Source organism: Salmo trutta, chromosome 29 (genome assembly GCF_901001165.1).
Source record: "Salmo trutta chromosome 29, fSalTru1.1, whole genome shotgun sequence".
NCBI classification, from domain to species: Eukaryota; Metazoa; Chordata; class Actinopteri; order Salmoniformes; family Salmonidae; genus Salmo; species Salmo trutta.
In genome coordinates this window covers 25,536,889-25,564,537 of record NC_042985.1, presented here as the reverse complement: position 1 = coordinate 25,564,537, position 27,649 = coordinate 25,536,889, and the positions used below count along the sequence as shown (strand labels likewise).

General features: G+C 42.1%; 1 protein-coding gene across 3 annotated transcripts in view; it reads left to right on the top strand.

The window, feature by feature from the left end:
• The window catches only part of LOC115167230 (DNA-binding protein RFX7-like), a 64,877-nt gene that overhangs the window by 23,475 nt on the left and 13,753 nt on the right, over positions 1-27,649 (top strand). For all 3 annotated transcript variants that reach the window (XM_029721426.1, XM_029721427.1, XM_029721425.1), the window contains exons 2-3: positions 11,026-11,059; positions 27,399-27,481. In XM_029721426.1, the coding sequence (XP_029577286.1) occupies positions 11,026-11,059; positions 27,399-27,481 (117 nt within the window). The remainder of the gene's footprint in view (positions 1-11,025; positions 11,060-27,398; positions 27,482-27,649) is intronic.

Sequence of the window (27,649 nt, the reverse complement as noted above, 5' to 3'; positions counted from 1 at the left end):
ATCTGTTTACATTGGAGCGTTATGTTCAGTAATCTTTTGCTTCCAAAACATCCGGTGATTTTGCAGAGAGCCACATCAATTTACAGAAATACTCATTATAAACGTTGATGAAAGATACAAGTGTTATGCATAAAGTTAAAGATATACTTCTCCTTAATGCAACCGCTGCAATAATTTGAGTACAGCGCTCAGCCACCAAAACAAGCCATACAGATACCCGCCATGTTGTGGAGTCAACAGAAGTCAGAAATAGCATTATAAATATTCACTTATCTTTGATCTTCATCGGAATGCACTCCCTGGAATCCCAGTTCCACAATAAATGTTTGTTTTGTTCGATAGTCCATCATTTATGTCCAAATACCTCCTTTTTTTCACGCGTTTAGTACACTAATCCAAATGCACAAGGCGCGGCAGTAAGTCCAGACGAAAAGTCAAAAAAGTTCCATTACAGTTTGTGGAAACATGTCAAACGATGTATAGAATCAATCTTCAGGATGTTTTTATCATGAATCTTCAATAATATTCCAACCGGACAATTCCTTTGTCTTTGGAAAGGGAACGGAGCTCGAGCTCACGGCCGCGCATGTGACTAAACTCAAGGCTTTCAGCCAGACCACTGGTTCAAACAGCTCTTATTCGCTCCCCTTTTACAATAGAAGCCTGAAACAACGTTCTAAAGACTGTTGACATCTAGTTTAAGCCCTAGGAAGTGCAATCTGACCCCACAGACACTGTATATTGGATAGGCAATCATTTGAAAAACTAGAAACCTCAGATTTCCCACTTCCTGGTTGGATTTTTCTCAGGTTTTTGCCTGCCATATGAGTTCTGTTATACTCAGACATCATTCAAACAGTTTTAGAAACTTCAGAGTGTTTTCTATTAAAATCTACTAATAATATGCATATCTTAGCTTCTGGGCCTGAGTAGCAGGCAGTTTACTCTGGGCACGCTTTTCATCCGAACGTGAAAATACTGCCCCCCAGCCCAAAGAGGTTAAGGGAATTAAAATGGAGCTGAATGTAGCATTTGAATTGATTCCAATGTTGTCTTCTCTCGCTGTCTGTCTGTAAGGACTGGGGAGGCAGTGTTTATCAGAATAGGATGGGGAAACTGGATAGAATTGGAAGGAGGGGATGAAATCAAAACACAATGAGGATAGTCTTCAAAGAGAATTAAAAATGAGCTTCACACCGGCAAACATGAGGCGGTTTTCAGGAGTGCAGAATTTTATAGAAATTTTCACCGCTACTGTCGTCGCTAGAATTTCTTTGTAGTCTTGGAGGTCCTTAATTGCGTTTTTGGTGTGGTTTCTATATCTTGAGTGAAATTTCCTGTCTATTTTTGTAGGGAATGCAATCGTAAGATGTTTTTCCATTTTTATACTAGTCAGCATTTTATAATCAGATTTGTTTTTGCCATATTACTGAATGACTGTCTTTGATGGGCCCACAAACAATCCCCTGCATTTTGGTTAGCCCTTAACCTCTCTGGGGTATGTGGGACGATTTCGTCCCACCTACGTAACAGCTACTGGAATTCCAGTGGCGCGATTTTTGAATCGTTAGAAATACTATAACTTCAATTTCTCAAACATATGACTATTTCACAGCTATTTAAAGACAAGAATCTCGTTAATCTAACCCCACTGTCCGATTTCAAAAAGGCTTTACAACGAAAGCAAAACATTAGATTATGTCAGCAGAGTGCCCAGCCAGAAAAAATCTGACACCCATTTTTCAAGCTAGCATATCATGTCACATAAACCCAAACCACAGCTAAATGCAGCACTAACCTTTGATGATCTTCATCAGATGACACACCTAGGACATTGTGTTATACAATACATGCATGTCTGTTCAATCAAGTTCATATTTATATCAAAAACCAGCTTTTTACATTAGCATGTGACGTTCAGAAAAAGCATAACCACCGCAAACTTCCGTTGAATTTACTAACAGTTTGCTAAATTACTCACGATAAACGTTCACAAAAAGCATAACAATTATTTTAAGAATTATAGATACATTACCCCTCTATGCACTCGATATGTCCGATTTTAAAATAGCTTTTCGGATGAAGCACATTTTGCAATAATCTAAGTACATAGCCCGGCATTACAGGGCTAGCTATTTAGATACCCACCCAGGTCAGCCTCCACCAAAATCAAATTTCCTATAAGAAAAATGTTCTTACCTTGCTTGTTCTTCATCAGAATACACTGCCAGGACTTCTACTTCAATAACAAATGTTGGTTTGGTCCCAAATAATCCATCGTTATATCCAAACAGCGACGTTTTGTTCGTGAGTTCTAGAATGCTTTTTCACGGTCCCGCGCGTGGCGCGTTGGCTTGTCAAAAATGTCTAAATATTCCATTACCGTACTTCGAAGCATGTCAACCGCTGTTTAAAACCAATTTTTATGCCATTTATGTCGTAGAGAAGTGATAATATTCCGACCGGGAGTATGCATTGAGCCTAAACAGCCGAATAAAATTTCTCCTCAGAAGCGACTCATGCACGCGCATCATTGAAAGGTCCTCCGAGCAGCCACTTACAAAAGGCGATAATATGTTTCAGCCTGAGGCTCCCTCGTAAACCTTCAGGTATTTCGCGGGCTCTGAGAGCCTATCGGAGCCCTGGGAATTGTCACGTTACAGCTAAGATCCTTACTTTTCAATAAAAAGAGGTAAGACGCACGACTCCTTGTCAGACAGGGTACTTCCTGCTTGAAACCTTGTCAGGTTTTTGCCTGCCATAGGAGTTCTGTTATACTCAGACACCATTCAAACAGTTTTAGAAAATTCAGAGTGTTTTCTATCCAAACCTGAACAATAATATGCATATTCTAGCTTCTGAGTTGGTGTAGGAGGCAGTTAAAAATGGGAACATATTTTTCCAAAATTCTCAATACTGCCCCCTAGCCCAGACAGTTTAATTGAAATTAACCTATGTGGTGAGGACCCCTTAATGGATTCATTCCCTCCAAGCATGATAAGATACTGTTTCTTTTCCCCCTCGTTCTCACCTTCCTCTCAAGGAACTTTTGGAATTCAGTTTAGAATTGGTTTGTGCTTGGAGAGAATCTGATACAAACCTGTGAAGCTACAGAACAAGGATTGTGGCTTGATTTCTGTAAACACAGCTGATTATTTGAAGATAGGGCTGTAAATTCAAAGGGAACAGAACAACATTTAACTAATGTCAGGAATGTCAATTGAAAATGTGTTAAGGGTAATTTTTTGTTTCTGGCTCTGTGCTTGAAGGACATTCTATTAGCTTATTTAAGTGCATGCACATTGAGGGGAGGTAGGCCTACTATCTAGAGAAAAGGAGGAAATACGAGGGAACCAAGTTTTAAAAAAATATAAAAATGTATTTGTGTATGCCTTGTCCTGATACACACATTCTACCCTTTCCTTGTTGTTGAACTTGTTGTTAAAAAAATGTATGCAGTCTTGTTAGGGCTGTCCCCGACAAAAAAAAAACTTCATCGACCAAGATTCGTCTGTTCTTTTGACCAGTCATTTCTGACTGAAAAGTTCTGTTACTGAAATCCCTCATTTGTTTAGAAAAACATTCCCTTAACCCTTGCTCTCTTTACGTGACACATGTATACATCGCAATACATAGACCAATAGGGCCTGACCTATAGCATATCATCACATCAATAAATTGGTTATAGCAAACTCCGATCACCATAACACATATGACAGCAAAATGGATGCAGAGGATGTGACAAACTCTAAACGGGGGAATGTTTGTTTACTGGTTGCTCAGGAGTTAAAGGGGAAATCAGATGTGAATACATTTTGACTTGTTGTGGAAAATACTGGAGATCAAGAGACGCCACTAACTAAATTATAAGCATAGCCGAGAGTATGTTGTAATGTTTTATTTTTTTGTAAAGCCTTTTATTACAGCAAAGACTAAAAACAGTCACATGCGTTTGTGAATGCATTTGCTGAAATTGAACGGTTTATTTATTGTTTGCAGCAAATTTTTCAAGGGTTTCTTTGTTTTATTTTATAACTAAAATGCTTGATTGCATTTCAAATCATGATTAACTCCGTATGCTGTGTGATGACATGTATGATTGATACAGTAGCCTATATTCATTGCATTCGGAAAGTATTCAGACCCCTTGACTTCCACATTTTTGTTACGTTACAGCCTTATTCTAAAATGGATTAAATTGAGGGAAAAGAAACAATCTATACACGATACCCTATAATGACAAAGCAAAAACAGATTTGTTTTTGAAATTTTGCAAATGTATTAAAAATACAAAACTGATCACAAGTATTCAGACTCTTTACTTTGTTGAAGCACCTTTGGTAGGGATAACAGCCTCGAGTCTTCTTAGGTATGACGCTACAAGCTTGGCACACCTGTATTTGGGGAGTTTCTCCCATTTCCTCTCTACAGATCCTCTCACGCTCTGTCAAGTTGTATGGGGAGTGTCACTGCACAGATATTTTCAGGTCTCTCCAGAGATAATCGATTTGATTCATGTCCGGGCTCTGGGTGGGCCACTCAAGGACATTCATAGATTTGTCCCAAAGCCACCGCTGCGCTGTCTTGGCTGTGTGCTTAGGGCCGTTGTCCTGTTGGAAGGTGAACCTTCGCCCCAGTCTGAAGTCCTGAGCGCTCTGGAGCAGGTTTTCATCAAGGATCTCTCTGTACTTTGCTCCGTTCATTTTTCCCTCGATCCTGACTAGTCTCCCAGTCCCTGTCGCTGAAAAACCTCCCCACACCATGATGCTGCCACCACCATGCTTCACCGTAGGGATGGTGCCAGGTTTCCTCCAGATGTGACGCTTGGCATTCAGGCCAAAGAATTCAATCTTGGTTACATCAGACTAGAGAATTGTGTTTCTCATGTTCTGCGAGTGCTTTAGGTGCCTTTTGGCAAACTCCAAGTGGGCTGTCATGTGCCTTTTACTGAGGAGTGGCTTCTGTCTGGCCATAAAGGCCAGATTGTTGGAGTGCTGCAGAGATGGTTGTCCTTCTGGAAGGTTCTCACCTCTCCACAAAGGAACTCTGGAGCTCTGAGTGACCAGCGGGTTCTTGGTCACCTCTCTGACCAAGGCCCTTCACCCCCGATTGCTCAGTTTGACCGGGCGGCCAGCTCTTTTTAAAACATTTTTACAAGTATTTTTTTATAAATGTAATCTTTTATTTAACTGGGAAGTGTCTTGGTGGTTACAAACATCTTCCATTTTAAGAATTGATGGAGTCCACTGTGTTCTTGGAACTTCAATACTGCAGAAATGTTTCCGTACCCTTCTCCAGATCTGCCTCGACACAATCCTGTCTCAGAGCTCTACGGACAAATCCTTTGACCTCATGGCTTGGTTTTTGCTCTGACATGCACTGTCAAACTGGTGTGACCTTTATATAGACAGGTGTGTCCCTTTTTCAAATCATGTCCAATCAATTGAATTTTCCAATCAAGTTGTAGAAACATCTCAAGGATGATCAATGGAAACAGGATGCACTTGAACTCAATTTAGTCTCACATAGCAAAAGGTCTGAATACTTATGTAAATAAGGTAATACTGTTTTTTATTTATAAATTAGCAACATTTTCTAGACCTGTTCGCTTTGTCATTATGGGCTGTTGTGTGTCGATTGAGGGAAACAATTAATTTAATCAATTTCAGAATAAGGCTGTAACGTAGCAAATTGTAAAAAAAAAAAATTATGCGGTCTGAATACTTTCCGAATGCACTGTAAGTATTTAAATATAGGCCTAAGTAAGTTACGGTATTAAGACTAAACAGGAAGCTCTCTTAGGCCTACAGCTCGATCGATGGTGGCTCTACAAGGCTGCTACACTACGCCTTCTAATGATAATGACATTACTTATTATTATAATGATGATCATAATAGTGATAATAAGGAGATCAAGAAAAGGAGGGTTATTATAATTTATCAGAATTTGGAACAGTGTGAACAACACTAAATGAATTATAAGTAATACGAAAGATGCTGTTCTAACAACAACAAAAAAGTGTAAAGCCTTTATTACAGGATAGCAAATATTTAAAAAACAGGCCAATTTGTGAAATTGTCTATAGTCTAATTATCCGACATGTTGCATGACGCTCACGGAATCAGTAGGTTATTAACCTCTCTAGGGTAGGTGGCACCAAATCGTCCCACCTACGTAACAGCCAGTGGAATCCTGTGGCGCGTTATTCAAATACCTTAGAAATGCTATTACTTCAATTTCTCAAACATATGACTATTTTACAGCATTTTAAAGACAAGTTAATCTAACCACACTGTCCGATTTCAAAAAGGCTTTACAACGAAAGTAAAACATTAGATTGTCAGCAGAGTACCCAGCCAGAAATAATCAAACACCCATTTTTCAAGCTAGCATATAATGTCACAAAAACCCAGAAGACAGCTAAATGCAGCACTAACCTTTGATGATCTTCATCAGATGACACACCTAGGACATTATGTTATACAATACATGCATGTTTTGTTCAATCAAGTTCATATTTATATCAAAAACCAGCTTTTTACATAAGCATGTGACTTTCAGAACTAGCATACCCCCCGCAAACTTCCGGCGAATTTACTAACAATTTACTAAATTACTCACGATAAACGTTCACAAAAAGCATAACAATTATTTTAAGAATTATAGATACAGAACTCCTCTATGCACTCGATATGTCCGATTTTAAAATAGCTTTTTGGTGAAAGAATATTGCAAAATGTGCTAAGTAGATAGCCCGGCATCACAGGGCTAGCTATTTAGACACCCAGCAAGTTTAGCCTTCACCAAACTCCGATTTACTATTAGAAAAGTTTGATTACCTTTGGTGTTCTTCGTCAGAATGTACTCCCAGGACTTCTACTTCAATAACAAATGTTGGTTTGGTCCCAAATAATCCATAGTTCAAACAGCGGCGTTTTGTTCGTGTGTTCAAGACACTATCCGAATGGTAAATAAGGGTCATTTCGTGACAAAAGGTTTCTAAATATTTAATTACCGTACTTCGAAGCATGTCAACCGCTGTTTAAAATCAATTTTTATGCCATTTTTCTCGTAAAAAAGCGATAATTTTCCGACCCGGGAATCTGCAATTAGGTAAACAGACGAAAGGAAATAAAGCACGGGGTCGACTCGGGCACGCGCCTAAGCCCATTGTCCTCTGATCGGCCACTTGTCAAAAGCGATAATGTGTTTCAGCCTGGGGCTGCCTCGACATCGTTCAGCTTTTTCCGGGCTCTGAGAGCCTATGGGAGCCGTAGGAAGTGTCACGTTACAGCAAAGATCCTCAGTCTTCAATAAACAGAGGCAAGAAGAACAACACCTTGTCAGACAGGCCACTTCCTGCATGAAATCTTCTCAGGTTTTTGCCTGCCATATGAGTTCTGTTATACTCACAGACACCATTCAAACAGTTTTAGAAACTTTAGGGTGTTTTCTATCCAAAGCCAATAATTATATGCATATTCTAGTTACTGGGCAGGAGTAGTAACCAGATTAAATCGGGTACGTTTTTTATCCGGCCGTGTAAATACTGCCCCCTAGCCCTAACAGGTTAAACAAACACTCAAATAGGTAACAGAATCAGGATTTCTTATTTCTATAGATTATATATGGATGATTTTATAAAGCCAGGCACATTTAACAGTTGGGCTATTGATTATAGACCTAATTAGGTTGGGGTTTATTAATGTTGCACCATTGTCCTTAACCATATACAATTTCAGTAGCACATGTTTTAGAGTGATGGACTGTTACGGCCTGCACAATGGATTAGTCCACTCAGACACGCAAATCAGACAGTTGTCTTGTACACCATGTTTTTAGTGTTTGCTACTGCTCGACTAAAGAAATCTCGGTCGACCAACAGACTATCGACTAAATGAGGTCAGCCCTAAATCTTCTTAATTAATGCAGTTGGGAGATTCAAAACATTCCTATGCTTGGGAGTATTTTCACACTCAAACAAGATGCCAGTTAAAAGGGAGGAAGGTGTGTAGAAGATTATGCTTTCAGCACCCGATGGCTTGTACTTTTTTGTTGTTGATAGAGCTGTACACTGAAATTCACTTAAGCCCATACTCACTGAGTTTTCACCGGCCATGAGACAGTCTGTCCTGAAAACACCTCAGTGTGGGTAAATGGTGACTTTCAACATTTGACTGACTGGAGTGAGGTCTCATGTCTTTGGTGGTAGCTCTATTTAACAGTTGACCTACTGTCTTTAAATCTCTGAAAGTTATGTTAGATCTGATTTATAGGCCAGTTGTCTACTTATGATCTTTAACTCCCAGTTGTACTATTCAGTTGAAACTCTTTGAACTGTATTGGGCTGTATCTGCTCCACACTCAATTTGGTGGCTGTTCTGATGGTATGTCAGGCTTCAGTTTAAAAGATTCACCATCACCACTCTAGTGGAAGAATATAAGAGAGGTTCAACAGGGTTGGATGTCTGCTCGCCGTTGGAGGATCTACCTACGTTGATAATTCAGAATAGCACAGCTTTGGTACTCCAGCCTTCCCCAGTGTCAGGCTACTGTCTGCGGTTGCTGAGGTTTAGAGGTGAATGTCAGGCAATCTTCTTTCTCCCTGAAGGAGCCATATTGAGGCAGGGTGGCGGACAGTGAGCAGCCATGGCTGCCCCTTCCTGGCGGCTCTGACTGTTGTTTACATTCAATGGGGGAGTGCAGGAGGGGCCTGGGGGGGTGAAGAGTCTGCTCTGCTGCCTTTGGAAATCAGGGTGCTTTTCAGGAAAAAACGATACACACTGTCCCTATTAATGTAACATTTTAGGTTTAGTGTTTATTATTTCATAGCATATTACCAGTTATCGTTTTTTCGAATGTTGATTTGTGTTTTGACTTAGGCTCTTATCTCTCTCAACGTTTCAGAATGATTTATTAAAAGGCTGAAATAAGACCTGTTGTGTGGTAGATGTAGGCACATTAGTTGATCATTCAAGGGTTTCTGAACTGGGCAGCTAAGGGTACTTCAATACATGCAGCAGTTAGCTGCTTAGTGCAGAAAAGTTTTTGTGAGAGAGAAAATCCTGAAAATATATACAATCAATCATGTAAATCTCAAGCGGTGGTGGTTGGTGCATGCCCCTAAAATAATTAGATCAGACATGTTGAAGTTTACCTGTTGCAGCTTAGATATAGATTAATTAGGCCAACATAGGCAGGGTGAGTGGGTTCATCACTCAGAGCTGAACTAGTCTACTGCCAGCCCAGGGTTCAACAGGATGTGTTTAGAAACCAGACTTCCTCAGTCTCAACGTATGTACATTGCATGGCAATGGGTCCATGTTTCACATGGAAATCACCAAACTCAGAATTTAGGGACAGGGAGGGATGGCTGTTCTAGAGGAATACAAACTCCGACTCCACTCTGACCCACAGGAATGTTTTTATTTATTTATAATGTCAGAGGAATCTGCCATTTTTATACTGCAGGTTGATTTACCCCTAAACCCCCTTTGTAATGCCATTCATCAACATTATTGTGTACCCTGCCAAGTGAGGTTCTAGTCCAGACTAAGTGATTCTTGGCAGAGCTTGTTAAGTCATGTTCTGTGTGACCAGAATTTGGGGTATAATTGCTGCAGAACCTTTAAAACTGGAGTGATGTGCAGTAAGGAGCCTGCAGGGAGAATCTAAATCCTGTCTTCCCAATCCCCTCCCAGCTCCCCACAGCAACAATGACTTAACGAGGCGCTCTCTCGGTACCTGCCTGGCCTTACCTAGAAACAGCTTAATGAGAGGAACCTGGCAGACCTGCTTATTATCAACATTGAGAAATCCTGGCATCACCTAGTAACAGTCCATTAAAGCTTTACTTTCTCTGTCAGAGCTAATAACAGTCTCCTGATTCTGCCCTGCCCTGAGTAACCTAGTAACAGCCCTTCAGTCTGACCTGGCCCTATATCACACAGCAACAACCTGACATCTGAACCTAACCTTTACTTTTACTTAACAAGTAAGTAAGTCCTAGGTTCTGCCCCTTCATTGTAGTAGATGATCAAATAGAAGCAGCCTACCTCATTATGACCAGTTCTTGCATTGATTCTTAGTAGTATGAGAGGCCATTGCATGAGAGCCAAGTTACCATCTCCTATGTTATCCAGGTAAACTGACTTGAAAGTGGGCTGAGCCACACAGAGAGGGATTTACCATGTGGTTCAATTGGAGAAGTGTCATGGACCACGCACCTCTTGAGCTGCAGAATGTGTAGGCACACACACACACACACACACACACACACACACTGAGAGTTTTTACAATTCTGCATCTATCAAACTTTTGAGTTGTATTGTGGTTCTCACAAATATCTTGGCCTTGCCGTGTGATATTTCTGAAGGCTATGGAGAGGAAATTGGGTCAATTCAGGCTATGGGAGTAGATGTGTTGTTTTTGAGTGGGCGGACTCAGCAAGGGGCCACGAGAATCTCTGACTGTAAAGCATTAGCAGCCTCTCCGCTCACTTCACTGTGAGGAACTGTAGCAGGTTGTCTGTGAACGATTGTAACCAACAGTCAGTGAGTCCGTTTTCTCTATTTGATTTTAACTGTGTCTGAGAGAGCTTGTCTGTCTCTTTATAGGTCCTTTGACTAATATGCTGTGGGATGAATTAATGATAGGTTGGCTTTCCTTTCTGTGTTTCTAGCAGTATGACATTGCCTTGAGGTCAAGTCAGATCTTACAGTACTTTTTTTAATATGGATTAGGCCCTGGTACTGGATTGAAGTCCCCTCAATGACTGTCAAGGACTTTCTGAGGGAGGTGTTATTAATAGGCATTGAGTGCTATAGGACATTTATATAGTGTCTGTATCCATTTTTACATAAGACAACGTGTTCCTGGGATATATTGGTTATGACCAGGGAGAAGCGGGTGGGAGGATTGTCTCATGCCTTACGTTACAATGATTTATTAATAAATCCGGTTTATGCACGGTGCTCACCGTACGCTTGTCATACTAATTTGTCCTATGTTTCTCTTTTTTTCAGTAAATCTGTACAGACAAAGGTGGACAATATTTTGGTGAGTTTTACTTGTCATAAAGCCTTTAACCACAATGTATGCTCTGTTCACAATTCTTATACTTTCCCCCCAATGTTTAAGGTTGGTTTTTGACTTGAATAAGGTAAGGTCAATTTTAGGTTTCTGAAATGTAATCTCTGTGCTTCTCACCTCCTTGCCGGTGTTGTGAGACTGTTAGAGGATGAAGAGAAGCAGCATTGCCAATCTACTCTGAATGTAGTATTTAAACAGGTGGTCCCATGTTTGACTTATTTATACCACACTTGATGTCAGAGCTGAAAGTAGCCCCGTTATGAAACAGCTATTGCTGACAAAATACTGCTCAGTCCTGTTGAATGATCTCACTAAAACTCCACTAACCCATTTAATCTTACTTCATGAGTCCTATAGTTATACTACACAGTATTCGGCTCGTAATGGTCTCCAGAAGATGGGATGAAATGATTTACCTCTGTGCTTGGTGTTGTAACCAAACCACCAAACCAGTGGTCATGTTCTTTTGTCATCACCTCATCTTTTTAGCTCTGTGTTTTTGCTCATAGGTTCTGGCCTTCAACTGAAATTCAGTCAACCACAGTGTGATTAAACATACATTATCATCTAAAACCCAACTTGACATACTTGAACATAACTCAGTCAAACTTTCACACAAATCTCCTATTGACATCTGCAGCACATGGCTTACCTGAAAGTTCACGTGAGGATTTGGCCCTATGTACTGTAATTGACCAAGTATAGACATATTTTGCCTGTCAATAGAGATGGGTGCTATACAACACTAAGGTAAGATCCAGTGCATTGCCGGCAGGAGACTGAGCAGAGGTCAAGGCTACACTCCAGTTACTCTGGGAAACCTGTGTTTACTCAATACTGCAGGCTGGGCTTCAGCTTGTCAGGGACGTATCTTACCAACAGGTATGTTGAGGATAGACGGCTAGACTTGTCAAAGCAATCAAATCACCCACCACTGCCACATTGTAGCCTGCGTTTTGCACTCAGCCTACACATATAAGGAGGTCAACGGGTGTTGTTTGTCCTCATTGACCTGCCTTGCCTCTCCTCCTCCTCAGTGAAAAGGGACCCCAATCCCAGTGGTTAAAATCCTGTCTCGTGTACTGTTAAGTGCAGAATCCAGAATCCCTGGAGCCCTAAAGTGTCACACAAATCTCCATGTTCATGGCAGGTGCCAGAGTCGACAATACACGCATGAGCTCCCGTACTCCAGTCAGCTTTACGGCGCTAAATGTTGCGATCTCACACGCCACCTTGCATCAGCTGTGCTCATTAAAGGTTAATGCCTTCAGTTGTATTCCACAAGGGTCTTGTGTTTTTCAATTCCGACAGACTTTGTTTTCTTTGCCTCTTAAGGATTTCTAGAGGACATGGGAAAGCTCTAGCGTCTAATATTAACCCCTCTCCCTCCCTCTGTTTTCATTTACAGACTTGGAATGTGTCAGCGGTGGCGATAAGTAGAACACACATCAATAATGAAACTTGTGTTGATACACTGTGGTTGTTTCCTGCCTCAGACTGTGTCTTATGGAGATGTGAGAGTGGTCTCTGGGGAGAGGTGGCTGTTTTTAGTCTGTCAGTGGAGTGAGTGGTGTAACATATCTCTCTGTTGAATCACTAATGCCCAGCCCACGCTCCACTAGTAATGTCTTAGTAATATTACTAGTCTTCCACCATCAGGGTCTGCATGATGCGTCTCTTTCTGGTGTCTGGCCTCATATCAAACTGGTTCTGTTCAGATGTCCTCAGTTATAGCTGCCCTTTGTGTGAATATTCATTCGCTGTAGAGCTTTGCGTTTAGTTGGAAGACTTGGCGGTTAATGGTTCTTGTGATGTGAGAGAGAGGTCATTTGCCAGGTGGTTGAGACAAAGTAGATAATGTACAGTAGCAAGCCAATGTAACCAGAGGCTTAACCCGTTAATTACCATTTTATCTCCGTGTGTTATCGTTTCCTCTAATAGCTTTCAGTTTCTCTGAGCCTCAACACAACCAATCAGGGTTCCTCTCACGTCTAGCTCATTCTCCTAGATGGTATCAGACTCCGTAATAAAGTTGTCGGGTTGACGCCATAGCTCAGTTTTGCCGATGCATACCTAGTTGTGTAACTGCCATTTATGAACTTGTCTTTCATCCAACAAAAAGCTATAGTGTTGTTGTTGGCGTGAGAATACAACCAGGCTATAATTGTTCTGTTGATGTTGTTGGTACCGAGAGGACTGATATACTATTATGGATGGTGGGGATGGGTATTTAACCTTGTCCGTGTGAAGGTGCAGGGGACTGTCTGCTGACACTGACTCATTTAGAATCCAAGTGTGGACCCTTGCCCTGCGAAGTTTGCTGTAGTTTGTCGGGTCTTCAGACACAGGCCAGTCAAAGTCCAAATGGAGTTCAGAGATGTAAGGTCTGTAAGTGGCTGATGTTGAATGACTGCAGAAGTAGGGCTGGGTGATATTTGGAATTAATTTGAATGTATGTTTTAGGGCAATGTTTTTATGAGGATTTCTTTTTGGTCTCGTCTCCTTCGATCCTTCTGTGCTGTGTACACTGTGCACCTTCCCCTCGCCAGAGACACCAAGCCCCTCCCCCTGCCACTCACAACAACAAAGCCGAAAGATCACTTAAACCTCTCTGACAACACGCAGTTTCAACTTACTATTTGCATTTTAGGTTTGGTCCAACAGAATTGATAATTTCCCCTTCTAATGATAACCTTTTATGTATCAACTCCCAAAATTTAGAACAGAGCAGACCCTACTAAAACGAGAGTATCAATGAACATGATTGTGGAAAATGTATGCTCAGTTTCTGTCGTGTGCGACACTGCGGTACCACCTACTGCTAGCTACTGCTAAGCAGCATTTTAGTCAGATACTGTTATGTGCTAGCTGTCTAGTCTGGGTTTTAAAAATGTTCAATGAGCATAAAAATACACATTTATATGAGGAACTGGCAACTCGTTCTCATTCTGAGAAATAAGCATCTTCTTATCCAGGTAGGCCACTTGATTTTAACATTTAAACAAAGTGAACAGGCTATGTTGTTCAAACGGTTGGAGACGGACAGGAGGGTGTATTCATAACAGTTCAACTGTTCTACCTTGTTAGCAAGCAAATAGATCCAAGTACTCTAGACTTTTAATATAAAGATTAGCTGGCTACAATATCAAGTACGTAGGCTTGTGCTTGAGATTGTTTGAGACGTGTTAATTTTCTATAGTGCCTGCTACCAGAATTTGGTCATTATTAGTGGATGTGCATGGTTCTGGTTAAATTTGTAACAAAATTGGCATTTTCATAGACTTGAAATCCAGATCAGTGATTATTGCAAAAAAAGGTTAAACTATTTTAATCAAATAATTCAATTATTAGTGGGTCTTAAGGTTGTGGAAGGCTTAAATTTAGCCTAGATTTAATTTTACAAGCCCAGAATTCATTAGATTCCTGGCTGTTTGAAATGCAGGGTATTTTACCTTTTTAATTGTACAACAAAGCTTATTTGGATAAATAAATAAATAAATAAATAGAGACATGTTGTGAATCGCCCATAATCGAGAAGATTTTTAGGCCATATCGGCCAGCCCTATACAGAAGACACAGGTCCTCGTCCCAAAGCCTGCCTAGCTACAACGCGATTATTTCTCTCACTATCACTTGCGTAATCATGAGTCATTGTCATGAGACTATTTTTCACTCTCTGTAGGCCTGTGTATGATTTTGGCTGGAGTGACGCCCTCAAGTTAAGTCCCAGGCTAGGGGGAGAGCTCTTGTGTCAAATGTCATGATGACATTTATTCAAGTTCATCAGACTTCAATCTTGGTACACATTCATTTTTGAAGACATGAGCAAGACTGGGTTGACTGATAAACATAAATGTATGTCATTAACCAAATGAAACCCACTTATTCCAAGATGGCGTAGCAGTTCAGACGTCCTGTCGTGTCCCGTGTATGTATATATATATATATATATTTACATATTTTTTTCTTCACTTATCTTTTTACATTTTTTTTATTCTAAATACTCAACCTCAAAGCACTCTCCTGCAACCCGCCTCATCAATTAAAAAAAAAAAAGAAAGTATTATTTACCTCATCTGAATTCCACGACAGAAGCTAGCCAGAGGTTAGCCATTTTCACTGGCTAATGTTGAAGTTCAGCTAGCTACGGTTAGCTGTCCTCAGCTATCCATTAGCTCGAAAAGCTATCGCCAGTTTTTGTACAGCGCGACTCAGACCAGAGCATATCGGACCTATTCTCTCTCCTTTCCTCGATTTCTACCGCAGGCTCTGGACATTTACACCTGGATCTTGCAGCTAACTAGCTGCTACCTGAGTGACTATTGGCAACGTCGGTCACGGAATTAACACACACTATTACGGAGCTAGCTAGCTAGCCAGCTGAAGAGTTCCGTCAGCCACTCGTGGGCTATTCCTGAGCTAGCCAGCTGAAGTGTCTCCTGGGCTACAACTCACCTATCCTGACCCGTTTTACTGCCGATGCGGAGCCCCATTGGGTCTTCACGACTGGATCACCGACGTTATCTGCCCGAGGGAGTTGTCCAACTGGCCCCTCCGTCGCGACGTAACCTGATCGCCCATCTGCGGCCAGCTAATCGTTAGCTGTCTTTTCGGCTGCGATCTGAATAGGTCTGTCGGACACTTTTCTTGGGCCACTATAACTAACTATTTTGCCAACTTGGACAGGTCCCCCCTTCCACACGGAACCCCACTAACCCACAGACGGAAACGCACGAGGTGGCTAAAAACAGACCTCCCTCCCATCTTCCACCAGCTTGCTACCTATGGCCCAGCTAGCTGTCTGAATCTCACTGGACCCTCTGATCACTCGGCTAAGCATGCCTCTCCTTAATGTCAATATGCCTTGTCCATTGCTGTTCTGGTTAGTGTTTATTGGCTTATTTCACTGTAGAGCCTCTAGCCCTGCTCATTATACCTTATCCAACCTCTCAGTTCCTCCACCCACACATGCTATGACATCTTCTGGTTTCAATGATGTTTCTAGAGACAATATCTCTCTCATAATCACTAAATGCCTAGGTTTACCTCCTCTGTACTCACATCCCACCATACCTTTGTCTGTACATTATACCTTGAAGCTATTTTATCGCCCCCAGATACCTGCTCCTTTTTCTCTCTATTCTGGATGTCACAGACGACCAATTCTTATAGCTTTTAGCCGTACCCTCATACTTATTCTTCTCTGCTCCGCTGGGGATGTAGAGGTGAATCCAGGCCCTGCAGTGCCTGGCTCCACACCTACTCCCCAGGCGCTCTCTTTTGATGACTTCTGTAACCGTAATAGCCTTGGTTTCATGCATGTTAACATTAGAAGCCTCCTCCCTAAGTTTGTTTTATTCACTGCTTTAGCACACTCTGCCAACCCGGATGTCCTAGCTGTGTCTGAATCTTGGCTTAGGAAGTCCACCAAAAACTGTGAAATCTTCATCCCTAACTACAACGTTTTCAGACAAGATAGAACGACCAAAGGGGGCGGTGTTGCAATCTACTGCAGAGATAGCTTGCAGAGTTCTGTCCTGCTATCCAGGTCTGTACCCAAACAATTTGAACTTCTACTTTTAAAAATCCACCTCTCCAAAAACAAGTCTCTCACCGTTGCCGCCTGCTATAGACCCCCCTCGGCCCCTAGCTGTGCTCTGGACACCATATGTGAACTGATTGCCCCCCATCTATCTTCAGAGCTCGTGCTACTAGGAGACCTAAACTGGGACATGCTTAACACCCCAGCCATTCTACAATCCAAGCTTGATGCCCTCAATCTCACACAAATTATTAATGAACCCACCAGGTACAACCCCAAAGCCGCAAACACTGGCACCCTCATAGATATTATCCTAACCAATGTGCCCTCTAATTACACCTCTGCTGTTTTCAACCAAGATCTCAGCGATCACTGCCTCATTGCCTGCACCCGTAATGGGTCAGCGGTCAAACGACCGCCACTCATCACTGTCAAACGCTCCCTGAAACATTTCAACGAGCAAGCCTTTCTAATCGACCTGGCCCTGGTATCCTGGAAGGATATTGACCTCATCCCGTCAGTAGAGGATGCCTGGTTATTTTTTAAAAATGCCTTCCTCTCCATCTTAAATAAGCATGCCCCTTTCAAGAAATTTAGAACCAGGAACAGATATAGCCCTTGGTTCTCCCCAGACCTGACTGCCCTTAACCAACACAAAAATATCCTGTGGCGTTCTGCATTAGCATCGAACTGCCCCCGCGATATGCAACTTTTTAGGGAAGTTAGAAACCAATACACACAGGCAGTTAGAAACGCCAAGGCTAGCTTTTTCAAACAGAAATTTGCTTCGTGCAACTCCAACTCTAAAAAGTTCTGGGACATTGTAAAGTCCATGGAGAATAAGAACACCTCCTCCCAACTGCCCACTGCACTGAGGATAGGAAACTCTGTCACCACCGATAAGCCCACTATAATTGAGAATTTCAATAAGCATTTTTCTACGGCTGGCAATGCTTTCCACCTAACTACCCCTACGGCATTCAACAGCACTGCACCCCCCACAGCTACTCGCCCAAGCCTCCCCCATTTCTCCTTCTCCCAAATCCATTCAGCTGATGTTCTGAAAGAGCTGCAAAATCTGGACCCCTACAAATCAGCTGGGCTTGACAATCTGGACCCTTTCTTTCTAAAATTATCTGCCGAAATTATTGCAACCCCTATTACTAGCCTGTTCAACCTCTCTTTCGTGTCGTCTGAGATTCCCATAGATTGGAAAGCAGCTGCTGTCATCCCCCTCTTCAAAGGAGGTGACACTCTTGACCCAAATTGCTACAGACCTATATCCATCCTACCCTGCCTTTCTAAGGTCTTCGAAAGCCAAGTCAACAAACAGATTACCGACTATTTTGAATCCCACCGCACCCTCTCCGCTATGCAATCTGGTTTCAGAGCTGGTCATGGGTGCACCTCAGCCACGCTCAAGGTCCTAAACGACATCGTAACCGCCATCGATAAGAAACATTACTGTGCTGCCGTATTCATTGACCTGGCCAAAGCTTTTGACTCTGTTAATCACCACATCCTCATCGGCAGACTTAGTAGCCTTGGTTTCTCAAACGATTGCGTCGCCTGGTTCACCAACTACTTCTCTGACAGAGTTCAGTGTGTCAAATCGGAGGGCCTACTGTCTGGACCTCTGGCAGTCTCTATGGGGGTACCACAGGGTTCAATTCTTGGGCCAACTCTTTTCTCTGTATACATAAATGATGTCGCTCTTGCTGCTGGTGAATCTCTGATCCACCTCTACGCAGACGACACCATTCTGTATACTTCTGGCCCTTCTTTGGACACTGTGCTAACCTCTCTGGGGTATGTGGGACGATTTCGTCCCACCTACGTAACAGCTACTGAAATTCCAGTGGCGCGATTTTTGAATCGTTAGAAATACTATTACTTCAATTTCTCAAACATATGACTATTTTACAGCTATTTAAAGACAAGAATCTCGTTAATCTAACCCCACTGTCCGATTTCAAAAAGGCTTTACAACGAAAGCAAAACATTAGATTATGTCAGCAGAGTGCCCAGCCAGAAAAAATCAGACAGTCTTTTTTCAAGCTAGCATATCATGTCACATAAACCCAAACCACAGCTAAATGCAGCACTAACCTTTGATGATCTTCATCAGATGACACACCTAGGACATTGTGTTATACAATACATGCATGTCTGTTCAATCAAGTTCATATTTATATCAAAAAACAGCTTTTTGCATTAGCATGTGACGTTCAGAAAAAGCATAACCCCCGCAAACTTCCGGTGAATTTACTAACAGTTTGCTAAATTACTCACGATAAACGTTCACAAAAAGCATAACAATTATTTTAAGAATTATAGATACATTACTCCTCTATGCACTCGATATGTCCGATTTTAAAATAGCTTTTCGGATGAAGCACATTTTGCAATAATCTAAGTACATAGCCCGGCATTACAGGGCTAGCTATTTAGATACCCAGGTCAGCCTCCACCAAAATCACATTTCCTATAAGAAAAATGTTCTTACCTTGCTTGTTCTTCATCAGAATACACTGCCAGGACTTCTACTTCAATAACAAATGTTGGTTTGGTCCCAAATAATCCATCGTTATATCCAAACAGCGACGTTTTGTTCGTGAGTTCTAGAATGCTTCTTCACGGTCCCGCGCATGGCGCATTGGCGTGTCAAAAATGTCTAAATATTCCATTACCGTACTTCGAAGCATGTCAACCGCTGTTTAAAACCAATTTTTATGCCATTTAACTCGTAGATTAGTGATAATATTCCGACCGGGAGTATGCATTGAGCCTAAACAGCCGAATAAAATTTCTCCTCAGAAGCGACTCATGCACGCGCCTCATTCAAAGGTCCTCGGAGCAGCCACTTACAAAAGGTGATAATGTGTTTCAGCCTGAGGCTCCCTCGTAAACCTTCAGTTATTTCCCGGGCTCTGAGAGCCTATCGGAGCCCTGGGAATTGTCACGTTACAGCTAAGATCCTTACTTTTCAATAAAAAGATGCAAGACACACGACTCCTTGTCAGACAGGGTACTTCCTGCTTGAAACCTTGTCAGGTTTTTGCCTGCCATAGGAGTTCTGTTATACTCACAGACACCATTCAAACAGTTTTAGAAAATTCAGAGTGTTTTCTATCCAAACCTGAACAATAATATGCATATTCTAGCTTCTGAGTTGGTGTAGGAGGCAGTTAAAAATGGGCACATATTTTTTCCAAAATTCTCAATACTGCCCCCTAGCCCAGACAGGTTAACAACCCTCCAGACGAGCTTCAATGCCATTCAACTCTCCTTCCGTGGTCTCCAACTGCTCCTAAACACAAGTAAAACTAAATGCATGCTCTTCAACCGATCGCTGCCTGCACCTGCCCGCCCATCCAGCATAACTTCTCTGGACGGTTCTAACTTAGAATTTGTGGACAACTACAAATACCTAGGTGTCTGGTTAGACTGTAAACTCTCCTTCCAGACTCACATCAATCATCTCCAATCCAAAGTGAAATCTAGAATTGGCTTCCTATTTCCCAACAAAGCATCCTTCACTCATGCTGCCAAACATACCCTCGTAAAACTGACCATCCTACCAATCCTCGACTTCGGCGATGTCATTTACAAAATAGCCTCCAATACCCTACTCAACAAGCTGGATGCAGTCTATCACAGTGCCATCCGTTTTGTCACCAAAGCCCCATATACAACCCACCACTGCGACCTGTATGCTCTCGTTGGCTGGCCTTCACTTCATAATCGTCGCCAAACACATTGGCTCCAGGTCATCTACAAGACCCTGCTAGGTAAAGTCCCCCCTTATCTCCGCTCACTGGTCACCATAGCAGCACCCACCTGTAGCACGCGCTCCAGCAGGTATATCTCTCTGGTCACCCCTAAAGCCAACTCCTCCTTTGGTCGTCTCTCCTTCCAGTTCTCAGCTGCCAATGACTGGAACGAACTACAAAAATCTCTAAAACTGGAAACACTTATCTCCCTCACTAGCTTTAAGCACCAGCTGTCAGAGCAGCTCACAGATCTCTGCACCTGTACATAGCCCATCTTTAATTGAGCCCAAACTACTACCTTTTCCCCTACTGTATTTATTTATTTTATTTATTTTGCTCCTTTGCACCATATTATTTATATTTTAACTTTTAACTTTCTTCAAACTACAAATCTACCATTCCAGTGTTTTTCTTGCCATACTTTATTTACTTTGCCACCATGGCATTTTTTTGCCTTTACCTCCATTATCTCACATCATTTGCTCACATTGTGTATATAGTCTTATTTTTTTCTACTGCATCATTGATTGTATGTTGTTTTACTCCATGTGTAACTCTGTGTTTTTGTATGTTGTCGAACTGCTTTGCTTTATCTTGGCCAGGTCGCAATTGTAAATGAGAACTTGTTCTCAACTTGCCTACCTGGTTAAATAAAGGTGAAATAAATAAATAAAAGTAATGGGATAAAACTTTGATACTGAACTCATTACCAGCGGTAATGAAAGTAAACTATTGCCAACAGTGAGGGATCTTGTACTTCCAAGCAGTGATGACTACTAGTATCCATATTTCATTTTTTTAATTTTACCTTTATTTAACTAGGCAAGTCAGTTAAGAACAAATTCTTATTTACAATGATGGCCTAGGAATGGTGGGTTAACTGCCTTGTTCAGGGGCAGAACGACAGATTGTTTTCCTTGTCAGCTCGGGGATTCGATCTTGCAACCTTTCGGTTACTAGTCCAACGCTCTAACCACTAGGCTACCTGCTGCCCCAAAGAGTTGGGTAGGTTACTTTCTAAATGTAATATGTTATTTACCAGTTACCTGTCCAAAATTGTAGTTAGTAACCTAACTTTTGGATTACCCAAACTCGGTAACGTGATCTGATTACATTCTGTTACTTTTAGATTACTTTCCCCTTATGAGGCATTAGAAGAAGACAAAAATGTATGTTACCAATTGAACGACATCTATTGCAGGATAAATCAATGTTAAAGTTTACATAGCTGGCCACACATGGATGTAAAATGTTACTTTATGGGTTGGTTATGAAGGCTTCTTCAAACCCATCGCTTTCTACTACATATAATACCTCTACATTAAAAATCAAAGTCTATCAGAATTCCATTCATTCCAATAAATGTTATACTCCTTGATCTTCAAGAATGGATTAGCCAAATTGTTTTACCTGAGCATGACCCCAAAACGAAGGACTTATTAGCCAGCCCTACTCTGTTTATGATTTTGTCGTCATGGAGAACTGATTGGGCTCATTGATTCAAGTTGAAAAAGAAATGCCGTGCTCATGGAATGGCATGCTTTGAGCACTACTGAAGAAAAAAAAGCTCCACTTGTATTCCACAGGCTTGGATCCTCACTGTGCAGCTGTTTTTGCTCTGTCCACTGGTTTCAAAAACAATGATTGATAGTCAGCTTAAACTTCTTGAATTCAACCATTTATTGGGTTCAAATACACATTTATATTTGAACAGCCATACACAACAACCACAATCCATAAGGCACAAATGGCTAAATGACAGAGTAGCAGTGTGTTTCACATCAATACGCTATGTAGATATCAATATCCGTATCGCCGTAGACTAAACCACTGTTGTCATCCTTACCTCCAAGCGTTTATTCAAGTTGGATAATCTTTGGATGCCAACAGTAGTCGCACCATTGGAAGACAGCTTGGACTGTAGCCTGCAAAAGCCTGTTCCTGCTCTTTTCCCGCGATCCGTCACACATTTGGCGTGTCATCATAGTGGTCTCTGACTTGTCAGACTCGCTCAGGTGGAACAAACATAAATTTGCACCTTTTTTCAATACTGATTTGAATGTCATTGAGAAAACAGAAGTGTCAGTTTTTTTTTTTTCTCGCAAACATCCTTTATGAATTTAAAAGTAATCATCTAGTTTTTCAAAAGTATCTGTAATCTGATTACAATATTTTTGCTGGTAATTTAACGGATTACAGTTACTGTTTTTTGGTTGTAATTCCTTACATGTAATCCGTTACTCCCCAACCCTGTCCATATAAATATAGTTGAGTTTGTATTGGTCTTTGATTGTAGTCTAGTTTGAGTATTTGAAAAACATTGACTTGTCCTTACTTCCACTTTGTAAATGTGCTGTGTGAAGTAGTGGGGCTTGTCTGGCAGCAGCAGAGTGTGATGTCCTGTGCTCTGCCAGTGAAGGACCAATAGTAGTCATGGCTCCTTTGTCTGACAGAGGGTGTGTAACGTAGCCCAGCGTGTCTGTCTACTCTCTTCCACTCCATGAGACTCTCCTTCTAAAAAGGAGAGTCCCGTTGGCTCCACGACGTCTGTCTGTGAGCCATTTTTATTCCCCCCCCCCCCCCCCCCCCCAATCGCTAACGCTGCTCAGTGGCTGATAACTTTAGCCATTGGTGAGCTCCCGTTCCCCTAGCAACAAAGAGGCGAATAGAAAAGACAGAGGGGCGAATACGTCTATTCTTAGAAACCAATTGAACGGGGTGGGGAGCAGTGTGTGTACGTACGCTGTGGCTATGTTTGACGGGGGCTGCTGACCACTACGCTAGCAGAGCCAAGTCCAGGGGAAAGGGTTAACGACAAGGGATTTCAGTTTATCTCAGTCTGCCGGCGCTGCGCACAAACACTTCCCCCCCCAGACCCGACTATGGCTGTCTGGCTCTGTGCACTCATGCCGTCAAGACATGCTTGTCAACGTCTCTGTGTTGTGTGTTTGAATGTTTGTCCCCTCCCTGCTATGGCACCCAGAGCTTCTCTTTATGGTCATGTGTTGGGTGTTTAGCTCTTTTCCATAATGTTGGTGTCAGAGATGCTGCTCTGGACATTCGAGCTGTTTTGGCTGTTCACTGCAGTCTGCACCACATTGTAAAGCACTGGTCCGGTGGTCTGATGTTCCCTAGCATTGGTGTCCTACAGCAGACACCATTTAAACAAAAGCTTGTTTACGTGAGCTTAACTGCCCGCTCCGCTAGCCCCCGGATTAGGTATTCCTCGGATTATTGCTACCTCCGATGACTTCTTCTATGGGGGGTGGGTTGGGTCATTGAAATGCCATGGGACTGTCTGTATCCCTTCTGCTTTTAGATGTTGTCGTGGTCCATCAATCGGTCTTAAAATAATAGTGCATTGCACTCACAGCTTCGTATTAAATAAGCTTTATTCATTTGAGTGTTTTCCTTCTGAATTGTTTTTGTAAAAAAAGAGAACAATTGGGTGCTAGAAAAAACAATCGTTCCACATGTTGGGTACTGTTTTAAAACAGTGAATATTGTGTAGTAGACAGAGGCACCATGGCCCCTTCAGATGAGGATGTTTTTTATTTTGGTGCAAAAGCTCCACGACGGTGCAGCTCATCAAGAATCCAGAACGTGATGTGAGCCTGCCCCTCCCCCTGCAGGGCCCTCCCGCTCCGTGTTGGAGAGTTGTGCCTGGAGCCAAAGTCTCTCGTCTGCCGCCTTCTACTCCAGCAGAATTTAAATCACCCCTGCCCCGCCCTATCATCTTCCCTATTCCCTTTGAAGCAGCGTGTTGGAGAGGGCTGTTTCCTGTTTGTAGCTCTGGGCCCAGCCATCCTCCAAACACTGAACTGGGTTGGGTTCAACTGGCATTATCCATTGTAGTACTAGGGTAGAGAGCGGGTGAGATACAGATTGTGCTTTGGCTAATACACAGACGCAAAAAATAAACAATGTGTTTCACAGCTGAGTTTAGGTGTGTGTGTGTTGTATTTATTATGGATCCAAAGCTTTTTACTATCATTCTTTGTCATTGTTTCATAGTGTAGTTTCTTGTTCTTTTTATTCAGTTTAGTCACATGATTTCTCAATTTGCAATACATTTGCCAATTGGTTGTGCAGGCAGACTTATTTGCCATTCCTTTTGCCTCCTCCCCCTCAATCATAACATTTTTAAATTCCCTATCAATCTACGTGGATTTAAGTATGTGTGTGCCAGCACGTTTCAAAGCTTGTGTCTGTGTGATTGAGAGGGAGGTTTAAGCAAGAAACCGACAGTGAGTAAGAGTGCAAGCGTGATCCAGTGCTTGCTTGTTTATTTACTGTTGTAAGTTGTACTTATCTGTGGCATGTGTGGCCACTTGCTGTTGTAGTGCTGCTAGTGCACTGCCCAGGCTGGGAGTGGAGGTGGTCACTACCCAAGTCTAAGGCGTCTGTGTGACACCCTAATCATCTGCATTCACATGGAAAAGTCTGCCTCCAGCATTATTTGACTAACCGCAAATAACTGTCTAAAAAGATAGAAAGTTATGAACTTTAAAATGTATTTTTTCCACCCCCAAAGACTGTCTGTTTGTTAGGTTAGCAGGTATCAGTGTTTGTTAAAGTTATAACACTGTCCCATGGTAGCTGCAACAACCCCCTCTGGATATTGCAGGACTCCATCACCTCGTATTTATCCTTATGTTCCTTCAAGGTCTTCTGTTAAGGGGTTTTCACATAGCCCTCTTTAAAATAACAGATATCATATGTCTTCTCACACTATTCAAACCACACAATCGAGTTATGAAGCTCTCTTAGCTTATAGATCAAATTTCAAACAAATAATCTGAACTAAAAACTCCACCTATATTTTGGTATTTCTGTGCATCTGTAACATAGCTTCCGTCTCTCTCCTCGCCCCAACCTGGGCTCGAACCAGGGACCCTCTGCACACAACGACAACAGTCACCCTCGAAGCATCGTTACCCATCGCTCCACAAAAGCCTGCGCCCCTTGCAGAGCAAGGGGAACAACTACTTCAAGGTCTCAGAGCGAGTGACATCACCGATTTGAAACGTTATTAGCGCGCACCCCGCTAACTACCTAGCCATTTCACATCGGTTACGCTCACCCCCCTTTTGACCTCCTCCTTTTCCGCAGCAACCAGTGATCCGGGTCAACAGCATCAATGTAACAGTATAGCTTCCGTCCCTCTCCTCGCCCCTACCTGGGCTCAAACCAGGGACCCTTGCACACATCAACAACTGACACCCACGAAGCATCGTTACCCATTGCGCCACAAAAGCCGCGGCCCTTGCAGAGCAAGGGGACCAACTACTTCAAGGTCTCAGAGCGAGTGACATCACCGATTTGAAACGTTATTAGCGCGCACCCCGGTAACTACCTAGCCATTTCACATCGGTTACACATCCTTGACAAGCGCTAAAATCAATATCCCAAAACAGTATCCAATATCCAAAAACGCCACGTTTTTTCTGCGAACCTGCACATCAACATCTTCTCTTAGTGGCACCAATGTGAGGATTTATGGCCGGGGAAACAGTGTTGCAGTAGTCTGGTGTGGGAATAATGACAAGGGAACCTGAGAAGTTTAGTGTTCACATTGCCCTAAAAAAGGGAACCGGACAGTTGGAATTCTAGCGAACCAAACTCGGACCACCTTTTGAGATGGTCTCAGTTCGTTTCGCTTCGGGGACTCTCTTGAGGGTCCTCAGTTCCTTTTAGAGTGTTCACACTGCACAAACAATTAAGTGAACTGCACTGAATTTTTTGTTGTTGCTAAAAGGGACCAAGTGTGAAAACATCCTTAGGAGCTCTGCACACACACACACACACACTAACCCCTCGTTGGAAACATTTGTTTGATCTCATTAAGAGATTTCCTCATGGCTTTTGTCATTGCGGCAGGGATGAGGACCCCCTGTGTTGATCTTCAACACCCTGTGGTATTTACTGCACACACACGTTTTAGAAACATTCTGAATCCAAGACTTTTATGGTTTTTTTGTAATTTTGTTTATCCTGACACGTGTCCACATTGATCTTAGCTCGAGCACTGTTTATCAGGATGCTTCCAGGATCCTTCTGAACGAGACCTCATCAAGATCAGTGGTTCTCTCTGTGGCAATTTCCACCCCTTTCCCTCTCTTCCCGGATTTTGTAATCTCTCCTTTACATCCCTAATCTCATTTGCAGGATCATCCATGTTTATGTTTTCCAGTGTGGGGGGGGGGGTATTTGTTCCTGAACATTGTTGTCTTTTAGGGCATTTTCACACACAGTTTTGAACTATAGTTCGAATAAGTTTGATTATTTGTTACAATGTATTTGTATTTGGTCCAGTTGGTTTCACATTGCCAAATGTCAAATGAACTAAAACTCCTAAACGAAAACACGTGTCGATGCAAGTCATTTGTTTATTGGACAAAAACATTTTGTTTCGTGTGCTCCTGGGTGCAGATAGTGTTCAAACTAGTCCAACCGAACTAAAGGGGCTGTTTGAAATGGTTGTTTTAGGTTTCACCGGAACTGAAGAGGCTGTCTTACATTTCATAACTGTTTAATTAAAATTTTTACACTGATGGGGCCTCAACAAGTCCTACATAGTACAACTAAACACTTAGCTTTCTGTGTTACTCCATCAGAAACAATGAGAGCACCAGACTTCACTCAGTGGAGAGTAGACTAAGAATGGATCATTTAAACAGGAAACGTTTCTCTATTATTCATGCTCTTCAAGCTGGAGTAGAAGGCAACCTGTCAGCCTTTGTGGAATGTATCTTGGTGGATTATTGTAGTAGTGAGAATGAAAAGAAGCCTTTCCTTCCTCATGAACTGGTCTGTTTGGTCTGAGAGAGACATCAGTAGAGCATGTTAAGTCAGTGGAGTGATAAAGACACTACCATGAACACTACTCCTCACAGGGATGACCGAACAGAACTCTTTTTTTTTCACTTGGAAAAAATATGAATCTGTTTGTTATTAAATCCCTCTTCTTCCCTGTGCTCTGCTTTTACAGCAAGATGTGGAGATGTTTACAGACATCGAGAAACTCTACCTCTACCTTAAGTTGCCTTCTGGTCCCAGCAACAGTGAAAAAAGGTAATTGATCATTCTTTCATTTGATTGAACAACATTTGTTTTGTGTCATGTCTGCATGTAGTTCCACGCCATTTGCACATGACTTAGCCTGTTGTTCATCTACCCCATTATCCTTTAGCCCAGTAGCATAATATAGATATTCTGCACCCTACCCCATCCCCACATCTA